The 17978-nt window shown below is 44.9% G+C and overlaps 1 protein-coding gene across 3 annotated transcripts in view; it reads left to right on the forward strand.

Annotated features, from left to right (window-relative positions):
- Positions 1–17978, forward strand: part of LOC122577713 (ephrin-B2) — a 293161-nt gene that overhangs the window by 229766 nt on the left and 45417 nt on the right. For 2 of the 3 annotated variants that reach the window (XR_006320409.1, XM_043749214.1), the window contains exon 1: positions 5459–6990. The exons of the other annotated variant lie outside the window; for it this stretch is intronic. Coding sequence is in view for 1 of the 2 variants with exons in the window: in XM_043749214.1 (XP_043605149.1) it covers positions 6872–6990 (119 nt within the window). In the remaining variant the exon portion in view is untranslated. Of the gene's footprint in view, positions 1–5458; positions 6991–17978 lie in introns of those variants that run through there. 3 annotated transcript variants of the gene reach the window in all.

Below are 17978 nucleotides of genomic sequence, written 5' to 3' on the forward strand. Positions count from 1 at the left end.
CGGCGACCACTTGAAAATTCATTATGGGGCTGCACTCGTTTCAAAACTTTCCCTGATGCTTTTGTCGGCAAACTGTGCGTCGGTTCGAGGTTAAACGGTCCAGCGTGGTCACGATTTCGGTTTAAGTATATATAACTTTTTGTTGAAAGTTAAAAGCTAAATTACCGACGACAAAGGTAGATGTAAAACTTGTACCAGAAAAGTCAAAATGAAAAATGATATGAATAAATATCTAACTCAATACATATACTATAATATATAACTTCTATTAATATATTTGAAAGAAATTATTTGAATTCTCAAAAATATACCGCCGAAGATCTATAAAACTTGTCATTTTCATCATTAAATTTCTCACCGAATCTTTTCTACATTAGTGACATGTTTCTGGATTACGTAGCGCGGCACGAACTCAATCGGTGAATTCATAGCAAATTCGTCCTGATTCAAACCATCTGGGAAATCATAGGTACTTTAACGACCAGTTAAATTGTATAAAATCGAGTTTCCTTCTAAAAATATCGCATTTTCAACCGATATAAATATTCCAAGAAATAGTTGATTTTGAAAAATTTCTAAAGTGACAAGCGTGTGAATCGGCAGAAAGAGAGAACATCGAGACAAATAAACAAAGCGTTCGATCATAAACTCGGTAGGAAATTTGTTCGAGCATGAATCCCGGTTCGATGGAAACACAAACCGAACATTTCGCAGGTTTTCCGTATAAACGGTGAGCGAGAGTTTCTCCCAAAACTAGGCGGACACACCTGCCTTCCGGAATGCCTGCGGTTTCGACGAGTCTAGCAGTTGTTGATCAATCGTTCGACAGAAGGCTCTCGAAATGGGCATCCTTCGTCTCGTGTGTACATAGGATTTGGCTTATCCAACGACGTTTCTTTTCCTCAAGTCCGCGAGAACCGCAAGAATAACGATCAATATTTACGAAGCACTCTCGTCTCCATGACTGCTGGTATTTATACAACCTACCGATTGGAGTACCTCTTCGCCTCTTTATCCGGCGTGCATCCGTTTGATATCTTCATCGCCTTGGTCGAGCTCTCTCGTGCCTTTTCCTCGTCGATCGTGCACGATCAAACCGCATACACCAAAGAAAAAGGAACGATAACGAAGAAGAAAGTAGCCGGTAAGCGAAGATGTGTAACAAACGGATCGTGGATCAACGATCTCGAGACCTCGATCGGTTCTCTCTGTTTGAAGACGATTTAAGGATATCGCGGTATGGAACGTGACTTGACTCTATTAATACCCTGGTTAACCCTAAACTCGGCTCTTCCTCCTTTCTTTACCTTCGTCGAATACGGATTCTTTTTATTTGCTGATCTTTAGGTTCTTTGGAATGTTAACAGATCGATTGATCGAAAAGTACGAAGGTGATAATAATTGTATTCTATTGGTCCACTGAAAGCGGTTCTTAGGCTAAGTTTTCTATGCAACGACAGAATTCGATCTGCTTTGTAGATTGTTTGACAGACTTTTTATTGACAATTTATTCACTGCTTTTAAGGTTCTTTCTACATAATGTTGATACGCTGATTAAAAAGTAGTAGAAAAGAAAGAATACAATAGTTCGATGAAAGACGGTCGTTAGGAAAAGCTGTGAATAGGAAGAGGATTTTCAACAGAATGGATATAGAATAAACAACACTCGATGTTCCACAAAGATTCTTTGATTTATTGTAACTTATCATTGAGCACAGATTTTACACAGATTTCTCCTTAGTATTTTACACGACGAATACACTTCATGACGACTTTCTTCTCACATAAGCTCGATATTAGCAGTCATAGCCTCGTGGGATAAAACAGAGACACACCATCGAACATTAACGAGCCACTCGAGACTTGGCCGCAGACACGAACAGACGCGACGAAACACGATTGTTTAATCACCCATAACGAGGGAAAAAGCAAGCCGGCGGTTATAATCGATTCGTTGTACTCCTTGTCCGTATTTCCACTTCCACTCTCTTGACGATTCTATCATTCCTGATCGCTTCATTCCATCACAAAACCCGGAGAAAACAAGCAACGGGGAACCCTCTTTAACTAACGAGTCACATCAACTCTTCTCCATCGTCGATTAATTCAAAACATACCTAGTCCGACTAACAATCAACGCTGAAACATAAAAACACAAGCGGAGAAAAAAGAAAGAAGAGGAATAGTTGCGGTCGAAAGAAATTACAGTTCGGCATAATCTATATTCCATTCGGGCAGAGAAAAAAATGGACCAAGTGAAAAGCATGGAATCTCTCTAGAATCGGGCGTGTTCCTTGTTCTATATTAACGATTCATCGACTTTCTAGTGGGAGGATGCAATGCAGCCCGGCGCCGTGGCCCGATAGAATTTGAAGCGTTACATTAGTCGAACTAATGACCGACATGACTATCCGTGGGTAGATACCGGTTCTTCGAGATCCAAGAGAACCAACAACCATGCCCTCGAGAAGATCGTTGTAGACGGCACAGCAATGCAGAGGATGATCACCATGTCTGGCTTACGTGGAGGGCGCCACGTACTCGAGCACATTCGACGCGATTGCACGTATACACGCTGCAAACTATGCACCCTATCGTCCTTTCTCTTCTTTCTAATTCATGTATTCTGATCTGAACGTAATACGTAGTCTGTTTAAACGTCTGCATTCGTCTTCTTCTATAAGTCCACGCTTTGGAAAATACCTATATACTCGGATGAGACGTTTAAACACAGAATCATAGGAAAAATGAAACTGTCATGACAGACAAAGGAAGTGCCTACTACAAATTCTATACAAAACGAACGACTATCGATTGCTTGTTCTAAAAGAGACTACAATCTCGCACTTTTTCTCTCAGCTTGATAGACACTTAGATAAAAAGAAGCTTTCTACGCGACATCCCTTTTACCGAACACGAAGAATTATTTGCACCCGCGAATAGTCTCGTGAAAACTAGATGAAGATTAAAACCTTCGGAAGACATGAAAGCGCCACACGTTGGAGAAAGGAAACGCGTCAAAGAGTAGAGAAACGATGAGGGCGCGTGCCGAAATTGAAACAGGAAACGAGAGGACTAACGACGATCGTAAGTCAAGAAAGCACTCTCGCTCTCTTAAAAGCCCCCGCGTCTAGATGATAAAAATGGGAGAAAAGAAAACGACGAGGGACGCTAATTCATAGGACTCGAGGCGAATCGTGATCCGGACGAGCCTCCTCTCTACCACGCGCGGTTCTGCATTCGCCCGCTCATGCCTACAGCTGTATGGAAATTTTCAGTGACGGTAATGAGGCTTAAGGGACGGTTGTGTAATCAGTGTGCTCCAACTCGATAGAAACAATGTTGCCGTGCGCGGTGAGGGCCGCCGTACGTCGTTCTGGAAATTAAATTCCATCCGAGTTTCGCAATTCCGCGCCACACTGCCCGCGTTGCTATTTATCACGCCGCTTGCTTTTGTTAATGAACGTCAAACTGTCTTTTCCGGCACGTACCGCCGCAACGCCAGCCGCGACAATCTCAGAACGGTTTCTGGACGCCCCGGAATCCTCCGGTCTCTGATTAAACGAAAACACATTGTCGCGAACTTTCCCTAACTCGATCATCGTGTTCGTTGCCGTTTTCATTAAATTGCAGAGGGTCTCGTCTAAATGGCCACGAAAAATAGAAGAGTCACGGTCGGTATAGCTGATAAAAGGGATCGATTACTTCTCAAAACGAATTGCTTTTGTTTTTAAGTTAGAAAGAGTCGGATACGAACGAGATGTTTTGACATACGTCTGCAGAATTTTAGGAAATTTTTCGAGAGATTATTTCAAGGGAGGATTATGTGGATAGATTTTGTTGATACTACTTACGTAATGATAGAAGTTTAACCCTCCACGATCCGAATTGCGTTTGACATTCTATCTCAACTGATTTACGTCCAATAAGCTACTTGCACGTAGTAACTCGTCTAAATATGTTGACGTACCTCTCAAATAAATTGGATTATAACACGAAAATTACAACACTGGCAATTTTATAACTACGTGCAATATCGTAGCTGGAAATAAGAGCTTAGAATATTGCAAACACTGGAAACTTTGAAATAAAAAATGCGTCACACTTTGTAAACTTCAAATTTCAAAACTTCACTGGAATAGTAAGTACTAACACAATCGACCTAAAGTGCAAATGAATACTGTTTAGGTTAAATACTTGGATATTTTCTATCGATACGTAACGTAATAAAGTGCAGAATAGGTTTCTTTAAGAAGAAAGATCCGAGAAGTAGAATGGCAAATAATTAAAGCGATATCCAACTGGCAATTATTAACTCGTTTAATTATTAACTTCGAACCTCGGCAATCGTACAATTGAGAATTTATATATTGAGCTTTTACCGCTGTCGAAAGTGTGATACAATTTAAGAGATTGTTACGATCGCGATCAAAGTTTCAGTAATTGTACCTTCGATAACTACAGAGACTACAGTAAAAGTTTTTTGCACGCGACCGAAACACCCCGTGTATCCGCGTACGAGGCGATATTAAACGAGTGCGTTGAACGATAACCAAGGATCTTAAACAGGAAATTACGTATCTTATCAACGGCGCGGTAATTATGCGAATTCATTTAATAATGTTCGATCGACCTCGAAAACTTGGGCCTTACGGGCCAAACATGGCACGCGATGAATAAAGTTGCCCCCCCCCCCCCACTAACGAAACGTAATTCCACGGGAAAATTGCTTTTAAAAAAATCCAATTCCCGCACCTCGTGAGCTCGCTGCGATGAAATTTGTCCGAAATTCGTGCCTCTCCTCCTCGTGCCGTCCCGATCAAATACTCTCACGTTCACGGTCCGCGCCCAACCGCCCGCGAACTCCTATCCAACCTTCCGCCATCGAAATCACCTATCGAAATCACCTATCGTCGTCGACATCGATCTGCACCTTCTCTTCGAAGATATACATGGATACCTGAACAACGTCGATCAGTTACAAATAAATCTGTCAACTGAGAGAGTTCGGTTGAAAACTCGAACAACTACGAACTCGAAACTGGGAACTGCTTTTCTGCCGCGACGCGATGGACCAAAGAATGAAAATTCACCGCGTGCAATCTACACGGGTGGTCGCGACGATTCCACCTCGTGCGAGAAACGAGAATCTCGCGTCGCGTACCGACGACACTCTCCGTATCCGGAGCTTCGAACCGAGCTTCGAGACGAAGCGAAGCGACGGGAACACGCTCGCAGGGAGAGCCACTCGGAAACTCGCGTCTCGCGAGCAGGCGGCGTAATACCGCGTAGTCGCGGACCAAGGCAAGACACGTCGGCGAAGCCACGGAGGGAACGAGGGTCCTCGGGCTTCGTGCGTTTCCGGCAACGCTCGGCGCTCCCCGACACCCCCGGTCGTCGTTCGAGTCTGCCGACGCGAGACGAACGGCCGCGACAGTCCGCTCGGCCGACAGACGCGTCCGCGACACCGTGCAGGAAGGTACCGTTCTCTCTGCGTTCACGGGGCTCGTCTCGACGCAGCGAGTGCCTCTTAAACCATTGCTCGAGTCGCTCCTCAACGGAGTAACGCGTGTCGGCCTACGATCATATCGAGGCGAGAAGTCAACGAAGAAGTTTTCTCAGTGTTCTATCGTCCTCTTGGATTTATACAGAAACCGATATATCGGTTCGGATCTTGATCGAACAAGTGAGAGAGCGTCGCTCCGTTTCACTGGTTATGCGACCCGTGCGGATCCTAAGTGCGTGAGAAAGTATACGGGGGTGTGTTCCGGGTGTAAAAGGGCACCGCTCCATTTCGCTAGATTTCTGGTGTTGGTCCACCCGTGAGATTTCACAGTGCGATCTCTGACGACTAGAGTTTCTTGTTCCTTGTTCCTGGTAGCTGCCAGGATTGTCACAGAGGAGACTGGTGCTTTTATTGTTCAGTGAGAGTTTGCATTTACAGTGAGAAATCTTCGATAGTTATTTAGCCGAAGGTTTTCATTCATCTGAAATAACGTCGATCCGAGAGAAAAGGGTCGCTGGTGAGATGCTTGGCAGGTTCACGATTGTACGGTGATTCGCGTGATCCCGTCGCTGAGCGTCGGATACTCTTACTGTCTGCGAACGACAGCCTTCCATCTATCAAACGGTGGATTTTTCGTAAAATCATCTCTCCGATGCGCCGCATGTTCGACGAAGCTATTAGATAGAATCCTCTATCGACAGTTCGTCGTCGTTTCTATCGGATTCCGGCAAAGTTAGACCAATGAGAGGGCCAGTAAGGTGCGCTCCAGGTGAGAGAAACACGGGGTGGACCCATGGAACGCGAACCACGGTGGACACCGTTGGAAACAGAACACCGGAGAAATTTCGCCGATTCTAACGACCAATCGCGCATCACCGACGATTTCATCAAAGAATTTCGCCACTCGTCAAGTCAACGTTCGACGACTTTCTCGATCTGTTAGACGCTCCGGTAGAACACACGGAACCAGAGGAGCGTGCAAAAAACGTGGGAAGATTTGTTGGTCGTTGAAAGTTCGACGAAAGCTGAGAGTTGTGAGAGGAATGTATCGAGGATAAAGAGGGACGAACGAGGATACGCGAGTCCCAGAATTTCGATCTTCGACGTGAGAAAAATAGGAAAAAAAAGAGATAGGACAGGAAGAAGAAGAAGAAAAGAAAACGAGAACCGATTCTAACGAAAATAGTGAAGTGTGGATGTGGTGTCCGTGCAACAGTGGTGGAAGGTGGTTGTGGACGACAACAACAAAAGTGCAGGTGTCGTTGTTTGTTATTCTTGTTTTTGTCGTGGTTGTTTGTTGATTGTTGTATTCTTGGTGAGCAGTGGTGACGCGGTGCACGCTGCTCGTTCGTCCACGTTGTTACGATGGTTTCCACGTCCTTTGTAACTTTGGTGTTCTTCGTCTGCCTGCAAACGATTCTACTCTCCACTGTGAGCAACTGCGCAAAGACGATCAGCATGTACTGGAACACCACCAATTCCATGTAAGCTAAATCCAAATTTTCTTCTCTGCGCGAGGAAAATCCTCCGCCACGTGACACTTCCCAGACCTTGAGACAGTGAAAGATTCATTTTGTTCGCGTCTGCTGCTCGTCGAGTCTCGTGCAAATACGCATACACGCGTTGGCACGCGTGCCAAACGCGTCTCGTAGCGATGGTCGCCGGAGAATCGATTTTTCGCGGCGTCGTGCCTTTTGAGTAACGATCCTGCGCTTCCGGCGCGGCGGAGCTTTTATCGCGACGAAGCCGCGGTATCGTGTCTGCCAAAATTACAGGGGTGCATCGCGACGCCGGCCACGCTTTAATGCGCTCGCGAAATGGACCGAGCCATGGGGATCATTCCGACGTCGACTCGGTCCAAATCGTCGACGATAAAAGCGAAGAAACGGCGATTTCCAGCAGCTAGAACCACGGGAAATTGCTTTCAGCGTAGCCGCGTGACCGATCAATTTTCTTCGTCCTGCAGGAGTGCTTAAACTTTGACTAACTGGCTGTAAAATTCGTTAGCGAGTGTCAACTTCCTTACGTCGTTTTTATTCGGTACCGATGTTCTCTGCAACTTTAAACCGTTAAACCCATACGGTTCCTTTTAATGGTTCCGTGCGCCAGTGTTGCCTATATAACAACTGCTCGAACAGCGTGACAGGTGAAAAATGTCGAGATATATTAAGCCGCGTTTAGACCATAATTTGCGGCGCGAGTGTGATTGTATATTATAGGGCAATAGGTTAATGCGTGCGCTTAGCTCTAAATGCGCTATCTGTGGGAATTTTTATTCCGCTTTATTAACGAATATTTTACCAAGTATCGCGTTTTGTTTTTTCCAACTCAATGATCTTCTCGCGTGGAGAGAGATTACGACAGACGCGTTACTTTATGCGGAATATTCGATATTCGCAGTCGTCATTGAACGTGCGCGAGAAACAATCGGCTATAAAGTGTTAACTAGAACATATCCATGCAGAAAGGGGAGAATGAAGAAAGCTACGGTAATTCAAGGTGTATAATACTCATCAGAATTTACGCGTCACGCGTTTTGTATCGCGAATAAGCATAGTTTCACGCGAAACGTGTAAATCTGGCCGGGTAACGAGGCTCGTTATTTTATCTGGAAAAAAAATCTATAAGTGCGTTCTCTGTTGCTCGCTTCCTGCTCGGACGACGAGCGAAATCAAAGTGGCGCTCGTCAAACCGAAGCGGCAGGCTCGATTCACCACACTGCCAATTAAATCCACATTACGTAGTTAATCTAATCTGTCACGGTATTTTTCTACTTGTCCCGGATAACTCGTTTCGTGTGTGAAACAACGGTAAAAAAATCATATTCTCATCGTGTATAAGAACGTACCGAAAATTCGCGTGTAACTTGGTTAGATTTCGCGTGAAAATCATCCTGGGCTACCGTAACAGTACCCTGTCGACGAATTGAGCTAGTAAGAGGCTCGTAACGTTCCCGTTCTTTTTTTCTTCTTTTTTTTTTCTTGTTACTCGAGGAAGCGGTGTCCTTATAAGCAGCTTGTTAGCCGAGCAATTTCTTTTGCAGGTCTTGCTCGGCAATTTGCGTAGTTCGCACTACTTTTTAGTATCCTCGCCGGTGCGGCGGTGAATGCGTAAATTCGCGCACGATACGCGTTGGACAAGAAACACGCTCGTGATTCGCGTCAACGTTATAATCGACGCGATATCATTTCTTTTTTCGCTCGCTTCGCCTCCTTTTCGACGAGCGTGAAAAACTTGCCAGCCTCGTAATTTTCTCGATCGTCTGTAGTTTCTTGCCGATCGTTTTCTCGATCTCGCCATCGTTGTCGGCGCACATCCCGCCAACTAATTCGGTCCGAGAAAGAACGCTCGTAAAACGAAATTTTTGCTCGCCATCGAACTTTCAAGGACGCGGTCTGCAGATCCGTCGAAGTTCCACGAAAAATTACCAGAAATTCGATGGACGATCGAAAAAGATATTTTGTAGAAATTCTGCCGTAAAGAATATCGTAAAATTACCACAGTAGAACGAAATTTTTGAAGGAACGCCCCGAAAAGTATCGCGTGGATATTCGGCGGAAAGTTAACATAACTTTTTATCGTGCACGGTGTGCTCGAGAACTTGAATGCGCGTATTCAAGTTGCCCGGCGCAACAGTGTGTGCGTGCACAGCGCACATCGTACAACGAAATCCGGGCACCCTATTCTCCTCTCTCGTATAAGGCCCCGACGTCCGGCTGACTTTGACGATCGGTTTGAAGTCGCGCATGCATTACTTACAGCCAGGACGAGGTGGACTCTGGAACGTGTGCGTGCCCGTACGTGTGAGAATCCATTTCGCGAAGGAGAAGGACGTTGTCAGACTGTCTTTTTCAAGGGACGTACGAAGGGCAGTAAAAAACACGTCCCGCGCGGAAAAAAAATCGAAAAGGAAGTAACACGTATATAGCGAGCAAAAAGGAAACGGAGAAGATAGGGCAGAAAGAGAGAAAAATGAGGGAAAAAATACTGCTGGAAAGAAGAGTGTGTTCTTGTCGAAGAAGCGAGACCGCGCGCATAAAGAGGGTGTAAATCTCGGCCGCTTATTGGAAAATCGAAATTCGCTTGAAGAAATTCAGCGTAAAACAAGGGTAGAGAAAGGAGTGCGGGGAGAAAAAAGCTGTCATGCGAGGCATGGAGACCAGTGGCTCGTTGATTATCATAAATCTGTTTCCACGATGTTACGCTGGCAAGTGTATTCTCTACTGGCGGGCCAGAACGCGCCAGGCTTGACGTTTACTACCTCGTTGTGTTTTCGACGAGAATTCGACTCTTTGTAACTATGGTGGAACAGTTAGAAACAATTGGCATCTCTTTACTTGCCTGTGTCGAACACGTTAAAACGATTTAATATTCAATAAAAATATGGTGAAAGATAATTCTGGTTAATAAGACGACGAAACGTTCAAACTATTCTTTTAATCAGAGTAGCAATGGATCTAAATCGTCATGGGACCAATTACTCAGGCAAGTTCCGTGGAGATAATTGATTTAAAGAAGAATTTTAAACGATCACGATGTCGTTGGCGAAATAACGACGACAGAGGCACGATCGCGGCAGCAGATGCTGCAGCGCCGCTGGAGACTTCAATGCCGGACAAGAAGATCTGCCGCGGCAGATTATTGAACTCTCTACTCTTCCGAGCGCGCGCGCGCGGCTAGACGATTCTATCGGGTTCAGGAAGGCATGGAACGGCCCGTGCAATAAGTGTTTCTGGTTGTCGTTGCGCTTACGGTTTCGTATTCGACTTGTTTCGCACATACGCGTAACACGGCCTGTCGTATTTTTGATCGGCCACGTCGTTAATTCTGCAACAAGACCAACGTGCTGACAAAGTATTAAATTGTACTTTATATTTCACGATAACAGTGCCGGTATTATCGACACCTGAAAGACGATTATACGCATTCGTATTAGAATATATTTATGACACTCGTTTCCACGTTACGATATGTACTATGTTCCTGACACTTTATGGCATTCAAACAACGATATTCGTCACAGCGTGTCAAAAATGTTTCGCATTTTAACTAGCTTTGCGTAAACATATCGAGCTAGTGTCAAATAACGTGATCGTGTAAATTTATTTTTTTATTATATTATATAGTCTACAGTAGAAAGAAAGTGATATATCTGGATCTGATAAGAGAACGTTTCTGTACAGTCACCTGTTCCATTGATTCGTCAGTTACTTTTAATTTACTCGCAATCTCGCAACGCGAGTAGAAAAATCACGATCAATGAAAACTGCTTGTCGCTTTGTAAGCAATAGTATGAAAAATTGAGAAACCAGCGTCGCAAAATTAGTAACTAGCGTTACTTTATCGCGAATCCAATTATTTCATACAGTCAGTCAGGTATAACTCGAATAAATTTACTATCAAACAGTTGTGACAGATCCTATTCAGAATCCTCAACATCTAACGCCTTCGATCCCGTATAGTTTCCTCGAAATCATTCGTTTCGAAGCAGTTCACGACTGTCAGAATTATGCTGTTAACGCGTAATGCTAGCGACAAGCGTGACAGATTTCGATACAATTGCGAATCGAACGTATCGTCTGCGAAACCAACACGGAATGACATGTTATCTGCAGCATCATTGTTCGTTACGTACGAAATATCTATGTGTATATACACGCGGAGAAATTGCTAATTATACGAAAATGGCGGTTTTAGCAAGTCGAGCGTTAACGATGCGCCACGGCCTAAAATTAGAGTGCACCGTGGCGCGTTACCCCGAAAAATCTTAATTTCGGCGCGGTGTAGATTTCATAAACCGTTACACTTTAACACGGCCTCGGTACCGTTATTAAATTGCCGGTGTACACGCAGCAAGAAGCTCGTTTTTGAAAACCACCGAAGATTCCTATTATCCGGCTCTCGGTAGCTTCGTTTCGTGGCGCTTTATAGCTTCGAGTATTAAGGCAACATCGATTTGCAGCAGCCACAAATCAGTGGTTTCCCCGAGGAAACTAGTACCCTTCGTACCGAAGATTGAGAATTCGCTGCCCGATTCATGGAAATAACCGACGGCCGGCACGCCGTTGCCGTGTCGAATCACGCGGAAACAAAGAAACACCTTCGTCACGACGGGACGATAGGAAAGAACCTGGAGATCACGTACGAATCGACCGATCCTAATTACTCCGCTAACTCTGACAAAAAAAGCAACAAGAATTTTTGTTAATATTATAAAAAATGTAACTTTAGAGGAGATATCTTGCGGCCTTCGTGCAGGAAAAATGAGATCTTCGTTTAATCACGTCTGGGAAAATAAACGACGAAACTACGCTGAAGGCAAATTGCACAGAAGTCAAATGGTACACTGCAAATAGCTCGCTCTGCGAAGTATCATTACGAACAGTGTGAAATCTCTACATTTGCGAGTACCGCCAGCCTGAAGTCATCGGTTCCCTTCTCGTTAAAGCGACGCCCTTCCTACAGGAAAATTGAAATCCGCCTCACGAAGCGGGTGAATAACGACCTATAAAATCGTCTGTATCCCAGTCTAATCGTTTCATCTAGTAACCTTACATTTTATTCCTGGTTTAACGACGGTTGTGTGATTAGTAGTTTAGCTATTGAAAATAGTAGACGACAAATTATTTTAAATAGATAAAATGGTATTTCATACAATTACAGAAGGAGGTCTCGGAGCTTCTGCATCTTTACATAAATACGCGAAACCACGACGAACAGAAGCTCGTCATTTTCCTATGGTTAAAGTAATTATAGAAGAAGAAAACTCGATTTGAAGGAAATGTTTCTGTCAAATCAGCTGATTACAAGTGTCGTTAAATCGCGTGTGTCTGGAGGATGTGGCGCATGGGTTAACGAGCGGCAAATTAATTATTCATCATTAAAAGCTAACGGGCCGTAGTGGCATCGCGTCAACGCGGGTCAACGCGAGAAAAACGAGACGCAAGACACACCGGTGACGTTTACGAGTACGCGGACAGCGCGTAAATATCTCCATGAACTTGCAGGACGCCTTCTTCCTGTTACCACGTGTTTAACGTTCTACGACTCACACAGATCAAAGAGAGAGAGAGAGAGGGAGAGTTTCTCTTAATTCTTCCATGATTAATACACTCTTATACACTTCTATGTGATATTCGCGGAGAACGATTTATGATCGCGAAAAAGTGCGAAAACGTGGCGCGAAACGCCGGTCGGAAAACTCTCCCGACTGATTTACGAATTATAAGTTACATCCATCCACTTGCGCGTGATTTACTTTCGACGACGAGACTATCATCGCTTTGTAATGCGATTGTCTCACTAAGAGGAAGTGACCGTGATTAATTAGGCAATAAAAGACGCACAGCAAAAGGAAAGCGGAATCGTTGACAAGGCATTCGTCAGCGCGCGTACGATTTGTTGTTAACCGAACTCGATATCACTAATTTAACGCGAGCTACATCGATAATCCTATGACCATGTCTCTCGATGTCGAGGAACCATAAGCGAAAGGAATATTCCGTTCTCTTCGTCGTTAGCGTTTACTGGCGAAGCAACTCGGAGAGTTCCAACCATGGAAAAAGTTCCTCCTTCTCCACCCCTTGTGTCCCTGTGGGTAGCTCAAAGAAAGAGAGATAGAGAGAGAGAGAAGGAGAGGGAGAGAAGCTGCTCCAAGAGGCACGTTTATCTCCAGCAGACTCTGGCGGCTGGCAATAAATCCTGGCGTTATCAGTATTAAATATCTTTCGTAAAAATCCGCAAAGAGGCCGAGAAACAAAAGATCATTATTAGCGTAAGCACGCGTGTACATCATTACTCGGTGTGTCCCATGCAACCGGTGCTCTCTCCTCCCGCTTCCTGCTCCGGCAACAATACGGATGCCTTACACTCGAGAGTCACCAGCGTAAGGGAGAAAAAGCGTACGTCGGGGCGTTACGAGCTACGAAGACCGCGTTACGGTTAATTAAACGCGAACGGAGCCTTTGGCCAATAGCTACGGATCGCCTGGAAACTGGAAACCAGACGCGTCGAGAAAACACGTCCAGAAAGAAAGAAGGAGAGAAAGCGGCGGCGCCCATCGCATCCGTGAAAAGGGACCCTGGTAAAATCGTCAGAAAAGTGTCCTTCCCGAACGGCAGCTGTTTCCTGTTACAAAACCCCTCTGCGGCTGTCCGTGTCTCTGGTCCATACTCGGGGGAAAAGAAGGGGCACCCTCGCCAACAGCGAAAAACCCCTGTAACATTGTGGTTAGGACTTACATGCGATTACATGTTCTTCGCAGGGCGTGTACGACACCGTAATCCATAAAACGCGTGCGTTCCACAGGAATTTATGTCCTAATTCCTCGTGCGCCTCGTTATATTGCTACAAATGGACGATGGATGGGTTGTCGGTTAGAGGGATAGAAAGGAAGAGGGAAAATTGCGTCAGAGTTTATGGTAGGATAAATATCATGATACCCTAAATCTTTACTAGGTAAAGAACAGTATAGTATATGAATTAGTGCTCGATCAAAGCTTCATACGTTCTCAAAATTTCTTCATAACGTTGCAATTTCAACGAACAGACCGTGTACGCCCACCCTAAAATCCGGCCAACGGTTAAAATCAATTTTCCCGCCTGTGGAAATTAATATTTGCCCAACAAGAACCGAGGGTAGGGAAGCGATCGATGGGGACCGGCGGTCGTATATCAGACTTACGAAGTAATCGCGTATTGTGCGTCGACAGATAGCCATCATCTAGCACGGAGCGTGAACGATATTTCGCGTTACCCACGCATTCCATTTTTCCCAGATGATCCCCTGAGTGTGGTCGTCTGCGTTTGTCAGTCGATAGGGCGTCGCGAATCGCGATGTTCCCATAGGTTTCGTCACCTGAAGGGGGAACGGATACGCGCAATGAGAAATTTCCACGGCTCAGCAGGTGGCGAACATTTGCACGAGACTACGTTACACGTTTGTCCGCCAGAAAAAAAAGTGTATCGTTTGATTGTAGACGGTGCACCGTAATGATCATTATTATACCAATTAATTCGCGCCTACGTGTATACACTATACGCTGTTGGACGCGTTATCCCTGGTCAGCACGCGATTTCATCTGCGGAGGAACGTCATTAATAGCTGCTCGGATATCGCTATACACTTAAAATAATTGCGGGCCCGAGCAGCGTGTATGCACACACGAGTATTTCACGGAGGCACGTGGCGTTTGTGTGGGTTGCGTGAAGACGGAGCCGCATATTTGTTCGGCCGTAGGTGTGCGCCGAACGGACGAATAATTTTATTCCCACGGGAACTCGCGGGATAAGTCGCCCCGCGTTGGCCCAATTAGCTCATAATCGACGCGTTCGTTTTTTGTCTCTGGCCAAAGAGCCTCGTACTCCCTTCGTTTGCTGAGAATTTTAACGCATTTTAATGGGGCCCCGAGCGCGGCTATAGCGGCTCAATTATCGATCGTAATTGACGGAGTGTTAGGAACGAGAATGAAAAGCTGTCCGGTTTCTGAAACATCACGTTTCGCGGCCTGGTGCAACGTTCCAGGATGAATTTTAAAATACCTAACGGGCTTCGTTTCGGTTATGAATTCAGTGGAAACGACGGGCGTACTGGATCAAGTTAATAAAGCCACTTGCCGTATCCTTCGACTTTATTTTTATCTTTACTTAATTACTTTTGAAATTAACAGGGCTTTCGAGACCTTCCTCGTAACATGTACATTCCTTTTTACGTAGAAATCAAATTCATCGGTGCCGAATGAAAGAAATCTTTCGTTCGAGCGTGAAAAACCAATAGGAGAACGAACCAACTCGGAGAATTTAGGACAGAGTCATAAATCGCCCTCCTCACCAAAAAGAAAAACTGCGATGTCGGCTATGTTAAATCGATACCAATCGCGTTAACCGTCCCCTTTGTTCCCAGTTTCCTACGTCCTAAATTCCGTTCCACCTTTGGTCAAACGATTTTGCCGCATCGCTTGGACATCCTCGAGACCACGAAATGATTCGTAAAATACCAATTTCCGTTTCACCGCACCGGGAAGAGAGTCGTCGAGCTGTCGATGATTTCCGTGCTTCGAATAAAGGAGAGACTCACTCGGTATTACGGAAGAACATGCGTATTTGCGTGTTGCGTGGGAGAAAAAGAGAGAGAGGGAGAGAGGACGGGAAGCATATGCACATGATGAGTGCGTATAAGTGCACGTTTCGTCTGCAAAACCGTGCAGGAGATTGCACCTCGAGGTCCTGCGGTGCGCGTTCCATGAAGAGACGTTGAACACGCTGAGAAAAAGGAGGATGAAGGAGAAGAACGAACGAGAGAGCAACTGCCTCACGGTCCCTTCTACCGACGTATCCTCGCTCGCTCGTCCTCATTTGTCTCCTCGGTTTTCGAGCCACCGGCCAAAACTCTTCGTGCCTTTCTTTCGACCTGTTTCGTCTGACCGTGCTCTCTCTCTCTCTCCCCCTGCCACCAGCCGCTCCTCTTCTGTTTCTCTTTCCTCCTCCTTTTCATTTTATCGTCCTTTTTTTTTCTTTACGCCATCTCGCTTCCAATCCATCGCTCGCTGCTGGGACCCTGAAAGGACTCGCGGCTCCGTCAGACAGAAAGGAGAGGGAGCGGGCACAGCAGCGAGGCTTTTTCGAATCGAATCCCTCATTGTCGACTCGGTAATTCGAGGAGGATCGAAATAACCCATTATCCCGTAATGAGCGGTGCATTCACGTCCACACAGGGATGTACGCAGCGCTGGTCACGTGTGCATACGTGTTTCTTCGCGTACACGCGGCCACGCCACGCAATGATGTTACATTTACACAGTCACCGCTCGTGAGTCGTTCGCCTCGGCCGACGTGCAAACGCTGTTACAGGCTTCTTCGTCCGTAAGGAGCTGCGCGTGTCTCGAAGACGTATCCTCTAACCACAAATTCTTCGTCAAATGTTGATAATACACGCGGTTGTTTGCTTTTTTTATAGCCTTTCAATGGAATCGAAGCAAAATCTTGGTTGGAAACGTTAAATAATGCTTCGTGCTAAATGATGAAGCTATCGCAAATACCATTCTATGACGGATTCTTGGTACGTGGACTGTTTTAACGTTACAGGAGGTCATGAGTAATACTTGTTTATTCCGTGTTAAATGTAGATATGGCTATCTATTTTTATCTAGCTAGCAGACAGCTACTTTTATAGACTTCGCGGAAGGGGAATGCATACGACACAGATACGAATAGAGTACATGAACGCCGATCGATAGTTACAAGCTATATATTCTAATCTTTCTTAGATTTCTAGCTTCTAATCGGTTCTTTCCCTGTGTCGAATGGGATCTCTGCATGACGTGTGGTAGCTTTTCGAAATTATCGAAGACTTCTTCGTCACAGGGAACCAGGTATTCGATCACACATAGTCCACCCCAAGTATTATTCTACTAGTTTACCCTGTTTCTCCCCCAAAACACAAGTGGCACCAACAGTTGTTTTATTGGCCCAACGTGAGTCACGCAATTCCTAGAACTAATCAAACATAATCAATTGTTAAGAATTTGTCGGTCTTCTATCGTTAAACCACAATTCCACCAATTCCAACTGGAAGGATCGTGCCTACGTTCTTGCTTCAAAATTCACGTGAAGCTCTTCAAAAAGTCTTTTTACTCTATAAAATCGTACAAAGCTAGATCAAACAGCAGAAAGAATATTCATTTTATCGATTATCGATTAAATCTTACAACTCGCCGATACCGATAAATCTCCCATAACAGTAACAAATTTGCTAATAAGAGAAATTATATATATTAGGTTGTTCGAAAAGTTTGTTTCGTTTCATAAGATGATAATAGATGAACGACAATTTCTGTTTTATATTACTTTATTGAATTAAGTATGACCCATTTCGTTCTATTTCTGTTATTATGTTCGTGCATAATTCAATAAACTAATATAAAACAAACAACATTCTGCGTCTATTATTTCCTTATAAAACGAAAGAAACATTTCGGGCAATCTAATATTTACAAATCTCTCTTACAAATGTATTTACAAAAAAAAAACTCGTAACCTGTCAATTCGTTAATATTAGTTTTGTAAATTATCGTGCTAGTGGGTGCAAGGATAATTTGCAAAGTGGATGGAACAGTTCGAAAGGTCTTCGAACCTCGTTGAAGCCTTCGCGAAGCGTTTCTTAACGATACAGCCGGCGCCATCTCTGGGGCAGGCAAGAAACCACTGCACCGCTCATTTACGACTCTTTCAAGGACCTGATCGCACTAAATCCTTGCTGCCTGGCACCGTGTGCCCGCTCCCTTGCTGCCGTTGCTGCTGGCGTTCACTGCTGTTCCGCCTCCAAGTCCTCGACATACCTTCAATGAACGGTACGACTTTCGCGTTACCGGACGGTAAGCGGCGACGCGTAATGAAGTAATCATCCCCGTTATCGGCCCTCATTAATCGATCCACCTCGAGGAGCGGGCACAGTTGCCTTTCCGAGCGACGCCGC

This window comes from Bombus pyrosoma, linkage group LG2 (assembly GCF_014825855.1).
Source record: "Bombus pyrosoma isolate SC7728 linkage group LG2, ASM1482585v1, whole genome shotgun sequence".
NCBI classification, from domain to species: domain Eukaryota; kingdom Metazoa; phylum Arthropoda; class Insecta; order Hymenoptera; family Apidae; genus Bombus; species Bombus pyrosoma.